General features: G+C 43.8%; 1 protein-coding gene across 1 annotated transcript in view; it reads right to left on the bottom strand.

The window, feature by feature from the left end:
• The window catches only part of mkln1 (muskelin 1, intracellular mediator containing kelch motifs), a 34952-nt gene extending 21434 nt beyond the window's left edge, over nt 1-13518 (bottom strand). The window contains exons 1-10 of the mRNA XM_080757333.1: nt 13412-13518; nt 11602-11671; nt 7897-8039; nt 6901-6989; nt 5874-5983; nt 5223-5415; nt 3389-3514; nt 2984-3049; nt 1352-1464; nt 338-550 (exon numbers count right to left, since the gene is read on the bottom strand). Coding sequence (XP_080613459.1) covers nt 338-550; nt 1352-1464; nt 2984-3049; nt 3389-3514; nt 5223-5415; nt 5874-5983; nt 6901-6989; nt 7897-8039; nt 11602-11671; nt 13412-13491 — 1203 coding nt within the window. The 5' untranslated portion in view covers nt 13492-13518. The remainder of the gene's footprint in view (nt 1-337; nt 551-1351; nt 1465-2983; nt 3050-3388; nt 3515-5222; nt 5416-5873; nt 5984-6900; nt 6990-7896; nt 8040-11601; nt 11672-13411) is intronic.
• Nucleotides 13519-14696: the final 1178 nt, after the last annotated feature.

Raw genomic sequence — 14696 nt, 5'->3', positions numbered from 1 at the left:
CCACATCACCTAGATGAAACTAAAGAGGACACCCAGAGATGGAGGCAGACATGCGTTTGTTGTTGTATTGTTTATTTCTGTTTTTTGTGCAGTCTGTGTATTTATTTCTTTACTGCACAGCTGCCCCCCTTTGACAACTTGTAGATTTATGTACTGTTCTTTATGAACTTTTAATCTTTTAAACCTATGACCTCTTCCTTCAGGAAAGGATTCCATATAAGCCTTCTGGCTTCTTCCTTTCCTTGCATTGTATTTTTGTTTCTTTGATATGTTATTGTCTATTTTTTGTACTTTATGCTAAATAAATAAACCATAAACCAAACCAAACGTCACTAACCTGGTGGTCGAACACCAGCTTGGGCCCGCCGTCGGCCGACGTGTCCTCGCTGAGCAGCGTCCAGGTGTTGGCGTCGATGTCGTAGCGGTAGAAGTCGCTCTTCAGCGACTTGGAGTTCCGGACGCTGGAGTCCAGGTAGCGGCCCAGCGTGTAGATCTGACGCCGCTGGGAGTCGATGCACATCTTGTGGCAGGAGCGGGCACTAGGACCGCTCTGGGACGACAACGAAGGGCAAGAGAGAGAGAGAGATGACTGTTAAAGGTATATTCAGTGATTTCACTTAATTCAAATATCACTTATTTTTTTGTTTTGTTGTGATAATCCTCTCTACTATAGAGTGTGCTGACCATATAAGGAGTTCCTCCCTGTCCCCAGTTAACCCCTGGGGGTCAAAAAACCTTGGGTTTCATTTTTGGTTCTCTATCCTGATTGGATGAAAGCTTGGGTCCCAAGGCAAAAACGAAACGTAAGGTTTTTTGAGTTAAATCACTGAATATACCTTTAACTAGTCATGTAACTATAAACTCAACTCACGATACGTATCACGATATTATGAGGTTCACGATACGATTTTTCACGATATTTTCAACACAATGATTTTCCAGACAAATGACCTTTTTTTTTATTTCTTTGTGATTTATCTCTCTTCTCCAAAGCTTTTTTCACAATTTTTATTTAACTACATTGCAAAGATAATTGCCTTCCTTGATGTATTAATGAGCATCAATAACGACCATCACCTGGGCTACAGTCACACACAGACACATTATACAGCTCCCCTCTCCAGGCCTCTACTGTCTCATTTCTCTCAAAAATTATGTGAATATGATGGAATATGATTACAGCTAATAAAACATGTTTGGAATTATCTTAATGCAATAAAAAAGGCATCTGGCGCTATTAGGGCTGTGGATGTTACTGGAAGTTTCTCAGCAAATAAAAAGATTTAGTACCATTTACACCACATGCAAATCACCACTATAATAATCTGCACTACTGCCCCGGACTTCTCACCTCTTTCTCCGTGTCTCGAGAGATGCAGGTCCACTGGTTCTCCGGCACGCTGTAGGCCCAGAAGTCAGCCAGGTCCTGGGTGCCGTCCCATCCCCCAAACAGGTACACGGTCTCTGTTAAGGACAAACACAGAGTGACGCACACACACACACCGGTCAAACGAGGCCACAGCATTCACGCTTAATCAGCAACACATCAAAGTTAGTGGTTTGTCACGCACGCCGATACCTGGAATGTGTGGGAACGGCAACAGGTGCCACTTCGATCCAGGAAAACCAGACCCTCTACTCGGTAAACAAACACACCGTTTAAAAAAAAAGAAAAAAGAATGGGACTGTGCCACTTGCGCTGTAGTCCTCATATTAAAACTAGATTCTAACCATGTGTTGGCTGTGGCTGTGTTTGGACCTGGGGATATAACCTACTCATGGGTCTCTGGGTTACTGCAATGCGTTTGAAGCCATGTAGAGCCCCGATCGCTACCCCAAACACACAGAGCTCAGTGTGTGAGACCTGAGACACAGAGCAGAGGGATGCAATGCAAGGCCTTCTCACACACAATATACAGACACGGGAACACACACACACACACACACACACACACACACACACACACACACACACACACACACAATACAGGTCTTTGTGTTTTTGTGAGGCCAGCGGGGAAGTACACCACTGAAGTGCTTAGCCAAATAAATACTGTAAAAAACAATAGTTGTGTGTCTGTGCCGAAAACAATGGCAGTGATTAATGTGCTCCTTTTGAAATGCCCCCAGTGTCAGCGTTATAGCGTTCGTTTTCTGTGGAAAAGGAGGGGAACTTTAATTAGATTATCCCATTATCCCATATCAGAATAAAATGAACCCTAGAGTGGAAAGAAAAACTATGTATTGCTTGACTTGCAATGTGTTAACCCATTCTGACCTGAGATCAGATTCATACGAGGTTTCCACTGGACACACACTGGTCTGATGAACCTGATGGTCTGACTTGAGATCAGATTCTAAAAATGTCAGTCGTTCTTCGATTTTTCAAAAATAGCAGACCTACAAGCTCGTAGCGCGCCACTCGGTGGCGCGATATGAGCTTGTAGATCTGCTATTTTTCAATAGCTAAAGCATAACATGATGCTAACACCAAAATGGGTTCCCGTTCAGAATGGGTTAAGTATTGATGCCAATACTTTTGTAGTTTTACTCAAGTCAATTTTGAGTTCCGGACTTTGACTTGACTTTGACTGAGTTGAGTTTCTCTACACATTACTGGTATCGATTACCTTTGGGGGTAGTTGTTGCTATATGTACAGTAAGATATCGACATAACGACATTTGTCATTTTAGATTTTTTGGCTTTTCAAATAAATACTATAAAAACAATAGTTGTGTGTCTGTGTCGAAAACAATGGCAGTGATTAATGTGCTCTTTTTGAAATGCCCCCAGTGTCAGCGTTATAGCCTTCCTTTTCTGTGGAAAAGGAGGGGAACTTTAATTTGATTATAAACCATTGATGCATTTCTTGTTATGCTAGGCAGCCTGTATCGCTATGACTCATGGCGTTCGTTGGACGAGCAGGATGACCGTGTGGGTCGGTCGGTCGGTCGTGGTGGTCACGCTGACTGAGTGACTCACCGGTTTGGACGTCTATGACCATCTGATGTCCTCCCCTCATGCCCGGTCTGTTGTCATCACCGTCACCTGGGGAGGGGGGGGGGGAGGGGAGGAGGAATGGGATGAGGAGACAGCGGGGCGTGAGTGTGCGAGAGGGGGATGTAGACAAAGGGAGAGAGAGGGAGAGTGTAGAGCAGATACATGGGATGGAGTTAGCGAGGAAATGACGGGATAGAAGGGGACAGAGGATAAAGGGTAGGGGGCAGAGGGTAGGGGACAGAGGGTAGGGGACAGAGGACAGAGATCTCTTTAGCAAAAAGGAGGCAGTGTCTTCCACAAAGTGTACTTTCTGTTTATGTATCTGTGCTTGTTTGTTTGTTTGTTGGGAAGAGATTTCCCTGCTTTATGAGAATAAGATGCTCTCACTGTTCATGTCGTCCTGGTTGGGTTCTTGTTGCGCGGCAGGTGTACCTTTGTTGTTACATTTGGGGATGATCTGGCTCCACCTGGGCTTGTACTCCTGCTGGCTGATGTACTGATTAAACAGGCCATCTAGGGGGGGAGGGGGTGGGGGTCAAACATTAGTTCAAGTACAGTAGATATTCAAATGTTTATGTTTCTCCTGCCCCTTTGGAACATTCAGCTCCCTTACTGTACTCTACTGTACGTGTGATGATCGAATGCTGAATATTATGTGAGTGAGTGGTGTATGTAAACTACATGTAAATAATTGTGTCATGTCAGCCCTAGTGTACGGAAACCGCTGCACTAAATGGCATTATATGTCTATGGCATTAAACTAGTCGACTAGTTTACTAGTTGACTAGTAAATCCACTAGTCGTCGACCTTGTTGGTACTAGTTGACTAGTTGATAAGAAAAATAAAGTGTATTATCTATTTATTTTCCCTGATTTTGTTAGGCCTCAAGATCAGGTAGATTATAGTTATACCACCAATGTACACAGTTTTTTCAATGTTACAAATATTTATTTCCAAAAAGAAGAAGATTTCTTTTACATGATAGGAGTTAAACAACTAGTCGACTAGGCAACTAGTCAACTAGTAAAAATGACTAGAAGTGAATGCCCTATTATAGTCCCAGTCTGATGTGTGCGTGTCTGATGTGTGTACTTCCATCAGATGTACAAATATCATACTGAAATGACGTGATTATGACTCCCGTTGTTGGGAGCTGCACTGGCTTCCGGTTGTTTTTAGGATTGATTTTAAAATTATTTTACTTGTGTATAAAGCTCTCATTGGTCTCACACCTTCCTACCTACATGACTGCCTGCCTAAATATGTCCCAAACCGCCCCCTAAGGTCTTCCACTGCTGGCCTGCTCGCTTTGCCAAAAAAAATGGCAACTAAAAAATACGGGGAAGCAGCTTTCTGCTTCTACGGGCCGTCGGCATGGAACAAGCTCCCACTGTACCTTCGTCAGGCAGCCTCTGTAGACATTTTTAAAGCTCAGCTCAAGACCCACTTCTACAACATTGCTTTTAATTGATCTTTTATTGTTTTTGTTATTCATGTCCTCACTGTATTGCATTACTGCTTGTTTTTTTTTATGTTTATGCCTTGCTTTTCTTTTCTTTCTTTCTCCATTGCTCTGTGAAGCACTTTGAGCTGCATTTCATGTCATGAAAGGTGCTATACAAATAAAGTTTATTATTATTATTATTATTAAAGGGACACTTCACCCTTTTTGCAAAAAAATATATGTTAATGACGTTTAGAAGCTTTAGATCACTTTCTTGGGGGTATTTAATATTTATGTGTGTAATATGTGGTTTTAGATATTTTAGATTGTAGCAGTGAGCCTGTTGTCTCTGATGCCATGGACACTGGTCTCACTACCTTCCTGGACTACAATTCCCATAATTATTTGGTGCACTGCTCCTCCTTGTGGATAGGGGGGAGAGCTGTCTTACTGGGACAACATGTAGTCCAGGAAGTGAGCCCAGTGTCCATGACATCAGAGACAACAGGCTCACTGCTACAATCTAAAATATGTAAAACCACATATTACACACATAAAGACCCCCAGGAAAGTGTTCTAAACATCTTCTAAACCTCATTAACATATATTTCTTTGCAAAAAGGGTGAAGTGTCCCTTTAACCGTCATCAGCTATCAGTTATCCACAGTACCTCCCACAGCCCGGGGGGGTGATCAACAGTACCTCCCATAGCCCGGGGGGGTGATCAACAGTACCTCCCATAGCCCGGGGGGGGGGGGGGGGGTGATCAACAGTACCTCCCACAGCCTTGTCGATGAGCTCCTCACAGGCGTCGAAGTCTCCCCGGAGCACCAGGCGGTCGTGGAGGTGTGTGAGCATGGGGTGCTCCAGGGCGATGCGCGTCTTCTTCTGCAGGGACTCGAAGGCCTCCGTGTAGTTGTGCTGCCGGAAGTGCTTGAGACAAAGGCGGATGGCTTCCTGTTCTCTGTACTGCACGCCACGGACGGCGAGGAGACGGGAGCGGGGACGGGGACGGGGAGGAAACAGCAGAGCAATACAGACTCAATTAGGTCCTGTGTTAACCCATCCTGCGTGGGAACTGGGAACCCCCCTTTTTGGTGTTTTAACCTATTTAGGCCTGACGTCGAAGAAAAAAAAAATCATTCTCAATTTTTGGGGTCCTTTGACATGAAATATTGAGCACCACCTGATACAGAAACATAAGGTTTTTCAGAAAACTGATTTTGATAACATTTATTTTTTAAATTTCGACGTCAGGCCTAAATGGGTTAATGCTTGTAATGATGCCAAGGCGAGTCCCTGCTAACGCTCCACTCCCTCTGCAACAGCCAACTCCTCTGTGTGTGTGTGTGTGTGCTGTGTGCGTGTCCGTGCGTGTGTGCGCGCGTGTGTGTGTGTGTGTGTGTGTGCGTGCGTGCAGGTCTTACCTTGCTGTACCAGTTAAGGCAGGGCTGCACCACATCAGGGTCTTCAATGCCATGCAGCTCTATGTACCAAATGCTGAAGTTAAAACTAGGACCCCAGGACATCAGAGGCACTGTGGGGGCAGAGAATGGTTAAAACTGGTTAAAACTAGGACCCCAGGACATCAGAGGCACTGTGGGGGCAGAGAATGGTTAAAACTGGTTAAAACTGGTTAAAACTAGGACCCCAGGACATCAGAGGCACTGTCGCAGAGAAGGGAGAGAATGGTTGTTTAAGTTAGAACTAGGACCCCAGGACATCAGAGGCACTGTCGCAGAGAAGGGAGAGAGAATGGTTACACCCTTTGCTCAGTCTTGTTAACCCATTTTGGGGCGGGGATCCCCTTTTGGTGTTAGCATTATGTTATGCTTTAGCTATTGAAATATAGCAGATCTACAAACTATTCTTTGAAAAATCGAAGAACGACTTGACATGGAAACATAGCTTTTTCAGAAAACTGTCAGGATGTAGAAGAACATTTTTAGAATTTGATCTCAGGTCAGAATGGGTTAAACCATTTCAAATTTTGTTTGATCATCATCGCTGCAATCTTTATTGGTGAACAAATTTGACTGAGAGACTGCCATCGCGCAAACTCCAGCTTTTCACCAGAGGAGAAAGACTTTTTTTCCTTTTTTTCCAAAATGAGTTAATAGCACAGGCAGACTCTTCACATACTAGAGCATGTCTGAAATAAGTGTCAGAGCTGAAATAGACATGAAAATATGGAATAAATGCTTAAACATGTAGCTATAGGTGTAATGTTAGAGAAAAGAGACGTGAACCTTTTTCAAGACTGTTTTCTCAACTCGCTGTTTCTCTGCAAGACATTACTCTATAAGCCATATCTCCAAAACCGGTGGGTCAAACTGAACAACCAATATGTCAATTTGAAGCTATGATTCCCTGCTTTCATATGACATATATGTTGAGGGAATATAAATAGGCTGGTCGGCCAAAGTGAGCCACCCGAAATACTACTGTTCTCACCTATTTTGACAAATCTGCAGGGAAACATCTGTTCGTCAATCTTGTGCTTCAAGGTGAATGTCTCCTTGTTGTAGTCATTCTTAAGGCCACTGGAAAGGAAGAGGTTAAATACATTACATTCTTTATGGTACTCATGCCAGGGATTTACTGGCAAGGTATAACGTTATATTGTTTATAAGTGGCTGTTCCCAAAGGGTAATTAGTTTCAGGTGGCTTTGCAATTAATTTAGGGCAGTTGAGAATTATCAGTAGAAATAAAACATTAGTTGTATCAGAATCAATAAAATGTAACTAGAACAAATTACATTTTCTAAAGAATATTAGTATAATTTGTTGCTAATTCTTCTTTATTGTATGACCGAATGAAAATGTTACCAAAGCTGTAAGCAATATGTTGGATTTATCCAACACAATATATTAGTGATTACCGGTAGTGTATAGTGCTTCAATGCCCATATCGAACAAGAGTAAGTACAATGAACAATGATCTAGTGTGGTTAAGTGTAAAAAAGTAGGTTGAATTATTTATTGCTGTGTTTTGTGAAAAACATCACAACTAAAACCCCAGCTATAATTTATTATAATTTATCATTGTTCTCAGTAGTTACACATCATTATTTTACTCGGCAGTCATCAGAGGGTCGTCTTTTGCTGCCTTCATGTAGTACTAATGTTAAGAAGCTGAAGTTGTTTTTGTTCACTCTAGAGATGTGAAGGAGATGCATATGAGCAATATATCCCATTATAATGTATATTTACTTTATTATCAATGTTGAAGATTGAATTGTACTGTGTGGCTAACTATCAAATGCAGTAGACGGATCATGAGTTGTTTTGTGTTGGATGAATGTTGTATGTAAATGTATGTAATAAAATGGAAGACATTGTAATGATGGATGTTTAAGACCCCAGGAAGAATGGCTGCTGTGTTTCACAGTAAGCTAATGGGGATCTAATAAATAAATCAAAAATCTAATATATTCCAGTATATCTCACCTGGACAGGAGTTCTGTCATGTTCTCCTCACTCATGCCACCAAACACTTTGAACTTCTTCAGGTTACAAACATGGGTCTTCTCGTACTTCCCAAACGTGATGCTTTGAACGATCGCAGGCCGTTCTAGTTTCAATATTAAGTACTGTGGAAAGAAAGAAAACAGATATTACGGTACATTATTAGTAATTGTGGACAACTGCAGAAATGACTCGTGTTGTATCACACAAGTACAGTACACAATTTGGTGTTTTAAAGCATTATGTTATACTTTAGCCATTGAAAAATAGCAGATCTACAAGCTATGAACTTGTAGGTAGGCTATTTTAGAAAGATCGTGAAAATGTGGCGCAAATCTTTCAATATATATTCTTTCAGCGTGTTTTTAACTTCCGGGTGGCGTCCCTTGAACAACATATTTTCAGACGGGGGTCGGCGGCCAATTACATATTATATTTGTTCTGTTCTGTGTGCAGGAGCTCATGTAGGCACGCGTGTGTGTGTGTGTGTGTGTGTACGTGCGTGCGTGCATGTCGTGTGTGCACGTGACGTTATTAAAATGCAGTGGCACAGGGGGATAAAAATAATCACCCATTACACCACTGCAGTTAACAAGAAAGAAATCACTGGGGAGACTTACAGTACACCGAAAATAGTCTAATCTAAAAATAGGGTCGGCTATTTTCAGATGTAGAATAAGAGAGAATTGGAGATTGGAGCCAGATTGGAGTCCAGAACACAGAGTCATGTTTTTAAATTAGATCTCTGAACAGTTACTGACTGGTAAATGGTGCATTTATATAGCGCCTTTCTCCAAGGCGCTTTACATAGATGTGTGCATTACATTCACCCATTCACACACACATTCACACACCGATGGCAGCGGAAACCACGCAAGGCACCAACCTGCACATCAGGAGCAATTAAGGGGGTTCAGTGTCTTTGCTCAAGGACACTTCAACGCTAACTCTGGGGGAGCCCACAGGGTTCGAACTGGCAACCTTTGCGGTTCCCATCCAGCCACTCTATACCCCTGAGCCACCGCCGTGGATATTCTTACAATCATAACCCACCAGGGAGCCACCATCAATATTATGCTTTGGTGAAACTTTAACAACAATGCGTCGCCCACCATCATTTATGTGTCCATATCTTTGGTATCAATGTCGTTCTTTTGACATCGTCAGGATCTGGCATAAGAGGTGATAATACATGATAATAATAATGATAATACAGCCTTGAATTATTCTCAACATTTCTCTTGTGATGTAAATTCCAAGCCCATGTGGAGTCCCCGTCTATGTCAACCCCACTGTTAGGTCCTGGGGGGGAGGTGTAGACGGTGTAGACATTGGGAGGCGGCCTTTTTTCCGACAGCATTCTAGCCGACGGGGCAACGATCCGATCCGCAGCGGGGGGACATTAGCTGCGATGCGAAAAAGCGATGGTCCGACATGCGCTGCTCCCGTGCTTGCGGTTATAGGGTTAGGTTAGGATTGAGGTTTCGGATCAATATGCTGTCGGAGAAAAGACCTGCACCCGTAGACATTAGACAACCACATCTCCTCTGACGCATGCAGAGAAAACACCCTGGCCTGCACTACCCCGGATGCATAGGCCATGGTTCTGTATCATTCATGAGGGAAATAATACACTGCTTACATAACATCTGTACGCTGTTCTGAAAATGTCCTCTTGCAAAAATAGCCACAAAAAGATTACCGTCAGTGTGTCTGTCAAGACATTCGGTAATCAATCTTAATAATAAGGACATAGTTTATAGGAGGTGATATGGCACATCAGCCCTGAGTCCTGACACAGCAGTACGCTGGCCAGTCAGCACAAGCTGAAGTGCCCTGACTGCACACGGACCATGAGCATCCGAACTTGCTGCAGAAGGACATACTGTAAATTGGCTACCAAACATGGCTGTTGTGGATGGTATAGAATAGGCCTATCTCACAGCCATTCCCCGCCCCCTTTCCACGCCTAGTGGTGTTGACGTGACTCGATAAGACATTACATGTTAAAAGACCTACATTCAGAAGCCATAAACAACGCTTTTTCTGAATTTAAACTTTATTCTATTTGTTTTAGCTGTCTACCCATCTTGTTTTCCTCATAATACTATTGGTGTTTTACATTTTAACATTTGGAAACGGCCTTAAATGGTGCAGAGAAAGCAGGTAGGGATGTAGCTCTAGTCTTCCTCATGGACCAGAGCTACATCCCTACCTGCTTTCTCTGCACCATTTATGGCCGTTTCCAAATGATAAAAAAGGAAAAGACCAATATTATTATGAAGAAAACAAGATGGTAAGACAGCTCAAACAAATGGAATAAAGTTTATCTTCAGAACGGAGTGCAAAACATACTCTCCCTCCATGCCTTCGGCCTGGTGGAGACAAAAAGCGTTGTTTATGGCTTCTGAATGTAGGTATTTGAACATGTAATCATGTCTATGGAGTGACGTCACGTCAGCACCATTAGCTCAGAAAAGGGGGCGGGGAAGGGCTGTGAGATAGGCCTATTCATGGCTCAGGAGACACTAGAGTTTACCCGGGGCAAAAAGACTTTGCCAGTCCACAGAAGAGCTACCTCCAACAAGGGGCGAGGGCCACCAGCAGCAGCACGCACCTGCCATTTTATTTTCAACCATCTTCCTCCCCCAATTGTTGGGAAACTCTAGTAGGAAAACCACTGCAGTTCCTTATAGTGACAGTAAATGACTGTCGGCAGTGGCTCAGGGGGGTAGAGTGGCCGGTAGAGAGCAGCAGGATGGGAACATAAAAAGGTTCCCGGTTCAAACCCTGTGGTGCTCCCCCAGAGTTAGTGTCGAAGTGTCCTTGAGCAAGACTCTGAACCCCTAATTGCTCCTGATGAGCAGGTTGGGTTGCCTTGCATGGTTTTCCGGCCACCATCGGTGTGTGAATGGGTGAATGTAATGGACAATCTATGTAAAGCACCTTTGGATAAAGGCGCTTAAATGCACCATTTACTGTTATGTCATTCAAATGCACATTTCTCTTGATTTGGTGAAGTATTTGAAAAACTAATTTATCAGACTACAAATACACACTCACATATAACATATATAAAACGTAAACAACAGTGGTGGTGGTGTGATTTATCCATTCAAACTGGCAAAGCATCTGTGTCACCCGGAAGAAGATATTTTGAGATGGGGGGTCCGTGGGCAAATACACATTATTTGGGGGGGGGGGGGGGGGGGTCTTTGAGTAAATGATAACCTGATGAAGGTCTATCAGACAAAAACGTTATTCCCTAATTGCATTTGAATACTTTTTCTTTTTTTTTTTATATATAATTTTTATCCCACGATTTTGTAACCCATTTTTTCACCCCTGTGTCAATCATCTAATGTGATCCTGGGCTCTACACGCCCTCCATCAACCTAGTCCCCATGGGGGACAAGGGGAGAGCAACGGACTTGAACTCATGCTTCCTTCATGCCCGAGTGTCCAAGTTGCTCCTTTACACCCGACAGGGGGGAGTTTCCCTGGTTGGACGTAGCGCGTGGAAGGAACACGTTATTCCAATTTCCAACCAGTTCCATTCCCCTCCATCAGGTGACCCGGCTGGTCAGGGGGAGGCAGTTTAGCGACCAGGATTACTGCATGTTTTTGTGAGGGTATACCTACCCTCTTTTTGAAGAGTATTTCTTTCACCAGCGAGTATAGCCTTACCTGTGGGGGGTAGTTGCTCTCCGATGACCACCTAGAAGACTGGTCGTTGGGTTTATCAACCAAGATGTTTCTACAGATGAAGGGGCGAAAATAGACCGGGTTTGGCACGATCATGACAATTTACAATTTAGGCATTTAGCAGACGCTCTTAATCCAGAGCGACTTACATTAAGCAAGAACAAAAAAAGCATGGGAATACATCACATAAAAAACATTTATCATGAAACATGCGTAAGCTAAGAAAGTAACAGTGGAATATCTATATAATGAAACTATACATATAAACTACTATGCTATACATATGTACTATGACGTGCTATGACTACATACAATGCAATTATAGTGCTGTCTTCATAACATGCTATAAGTCTGTGTCAAATGCTATCTAAGTCTACAGAAATGCTATCTATGACAACCAACTGAACTTGAATCAAGATGATTTAATGTCATGCAAATTATTGTGATGTGATTAATGATAATAATTGTGCTTTTCGGCATTAAACATTATGGACCATCAAAATAAAAATGAAATATATAGTATTTCTGTTAGGCTTTGTAGTTTAGTTTGTACAGGAAAGAGAGAAGATATGACAAATAACTTATACAAAGAAATGTACTGACACGTGTAATGACTATACACGATTATGAAAAATTGCGATTATGTAATAATTGTGACAGCCTATTAACCAGGTGTGTGTGTGTGTGTGTGTGTGTGTGTCTGATAACTTAAAACTGTGATGGAAACCATTAAACCAAAATGGTTTCTAACCAGTATTAGATTCAGTTGTGCTATTACTAACAACCGAACTCATATTGTCCAGTCAGTGTCCAGCTGTTAAAAACAGGTGAGAGTGGTACCCATACAGTAGGTATAGCCCCTTTCCATTTCGGGACTCAATGTTACCTTTTCTGCATTTAATTTAATAGGGTCCCAAAAGGGGATATATAGTAATAGTATAGCCATAGGCTATACTTATTGCTTATACTACACAAAACACACAGCCTGAGGGCGAACCTAAGTTGTAGCTTTGAGACAACAACAAGTGCAACGAAACAGCAACAGGCAAATACATGTTCTATAATATCGTGGCTATACGGATGATGAGTATGACGTTATATTTGCGATGTGATTGTATAACTTTGGGAACCCTTTATGTACATAAATGGTTCTTCCCTGGCTGGTGATGATGGGTGGTTTGGTGGTGACAGATAGCTAGCTGTATAGTAGTGACCAGTGAGCCTAATAAGTAAACATTGACAACCTGCTTTTAGCCGCATCTGCTAACGCAGAGCAGTCACTTAACGTGCGCTCGTTTAGTGCTGACACCGTGTTGTCACGTGGGCGGGCGGAGCGCATCTCTAGGCCAAGTGCAGTTCACTTGCCCAGTGGAACTACCAGAATACCACCAGACAACAGCAGGCACAGTATTTATAATTTCGCGCATTCGGATGTTTAAGTTATTGACCCAAAACACGTTAACACAAATAGCTATCTATCCACCCACCCACCCACCCAACAACTAAACCCCGAACGTAAACAAACAACAATAAACAAAACAACAACAACAGGCCGCAGCTGAGCGGGCACGTAAACCAAACGCGCCTCTCTGAGATGCTAGCTTCAACAACAAGCGAAGCTAGCTGTTGTGGATCTCAACCCGAGCCCAGGCAGGCCCAGAGCACTACTAGGCCAGCCGGGGGAACAACTGCATGCACCACCGGCCCCGGGAGCCATAAATGAACACCACGCTACCACGACGAAACACCCAATGCATAGCATCTGGCCGTCTGTTGTGTGCATTCTACTCACTCCGGTAAATACGTGGAGGAATACGAGCTCCATTTAAAAACGCTGAAGGAGAGGACTCTGTTCTCAGGAACGACAGCCATCTTGTTGCACAAAATAACAAGCGGAATGCTAACGGTGGCTAAGCTACTACTAGCAGCAGGGCAGCAGCAGCGGCGCAACCCGAGACGGCTGAGCTGGGGCTCGTGACGACACATCTTAAAGAGACGGTGCATTCATGGGGTTTCTTTACCTCTCTCTAAGTCTGGTGGTAAAAAAAACATTTAAAAATGTTCGTTTACAAACTTAAAATCCTCTTAATGTTGTGTGCCAAAATGTACGTTTGTTTGTAGACTCGGTTTGGAATGGAGACATTAACACAAACAGCTGATTTTACTGTGTGTGTGTGTGTGTGTGTGTGCCCTTTTGAAAAATGTGCTGGCACCGTCAGGTGACCTCGGTCTTAGAATAATGATGAATCATGTGGTGAGTAATGATGGGTGATGTGATGGCACCATCACACTGGCACGATTCCAGTAAACACAAGCTCGTTTCCGGTTACTGTATAGTACTGTATCTGACAATCACGACCCCCTCCCTCTGTCTGTCTGTCTGTCCCCCCTCCATCCCTCTGTCTGTCTGTCTGTCTGTCTGTCCCCCCTCCATCCCTCTGTCTGTCTGTCTGTCCCCCCTCCATCCCTCTGTCTGTATGTCTGTCCCCCCTCCATCCCTCTGTCTGTCTGTCTGTCCCCCCTCCATCCCTCTGTCTGTCTGTCTGTCCCACCTCCATCCCTCTGTCTGTCTGTCTGTCTGTCCCCCCTCCATCCCTCTGTCTGTCTGTCTGTCTGTCTGTCCCACCTCCATCACTCTGTCTGTCTGTCTGTCCCCCCTCCATCCCTCTGTCTGTCTGTCCCCCCTCCATCCCTCTGTCTGTCTGTCCCCCCTCCATCCCTCTGTCTGTCTGTCTGTCCCCCCTCCATCCCTCTGTCTGTCTGTCTGTCTGTCTGTCTGTCCCCCCTCCATCCCTCTGTCTGTCTGTCTGTCTGTCTGTCCCCCCTCCATCCCTCTGTCTGTCTGTCTGTCCCCCCTCCATCCCTCTGTCTGTCTGTCTGTCCCCCCTCTGTCTGTCTGTCTGTCTCCCCTCCATCCCTCTGTCTGTCTGTCCTCCCTCCATCCCTCTGTCTGTCTGTCCCCCATCCATCCCTCTGTCTGTCTGTCTGTCTCCCCTCTGTCTGTCTGTCCCACCTCCATCCCTCTGTCTGTCTGTCTGTCCTCCCTCCATCCCTCTGTCTGTCTGTCCCCCCTCCAT

The sequence above is a fragment of the Protomyctophum bolini genome (genome assembly GCF_963924005.1).
Source record: "Protomyctophum bolini genome assembly, chromosome: 23".
Taxonomy (NCBI): Eukaryota; Metazoa; Chordata; class Actinopteri; order Myctophiformes; family Myctophidae; genus Protomyctophum; species Protomyctophum bolini.
Note: the sequence above shows the minus strand (reverse complement) of the source record. Positions and strands in the feature narration are given on the sequence as shown.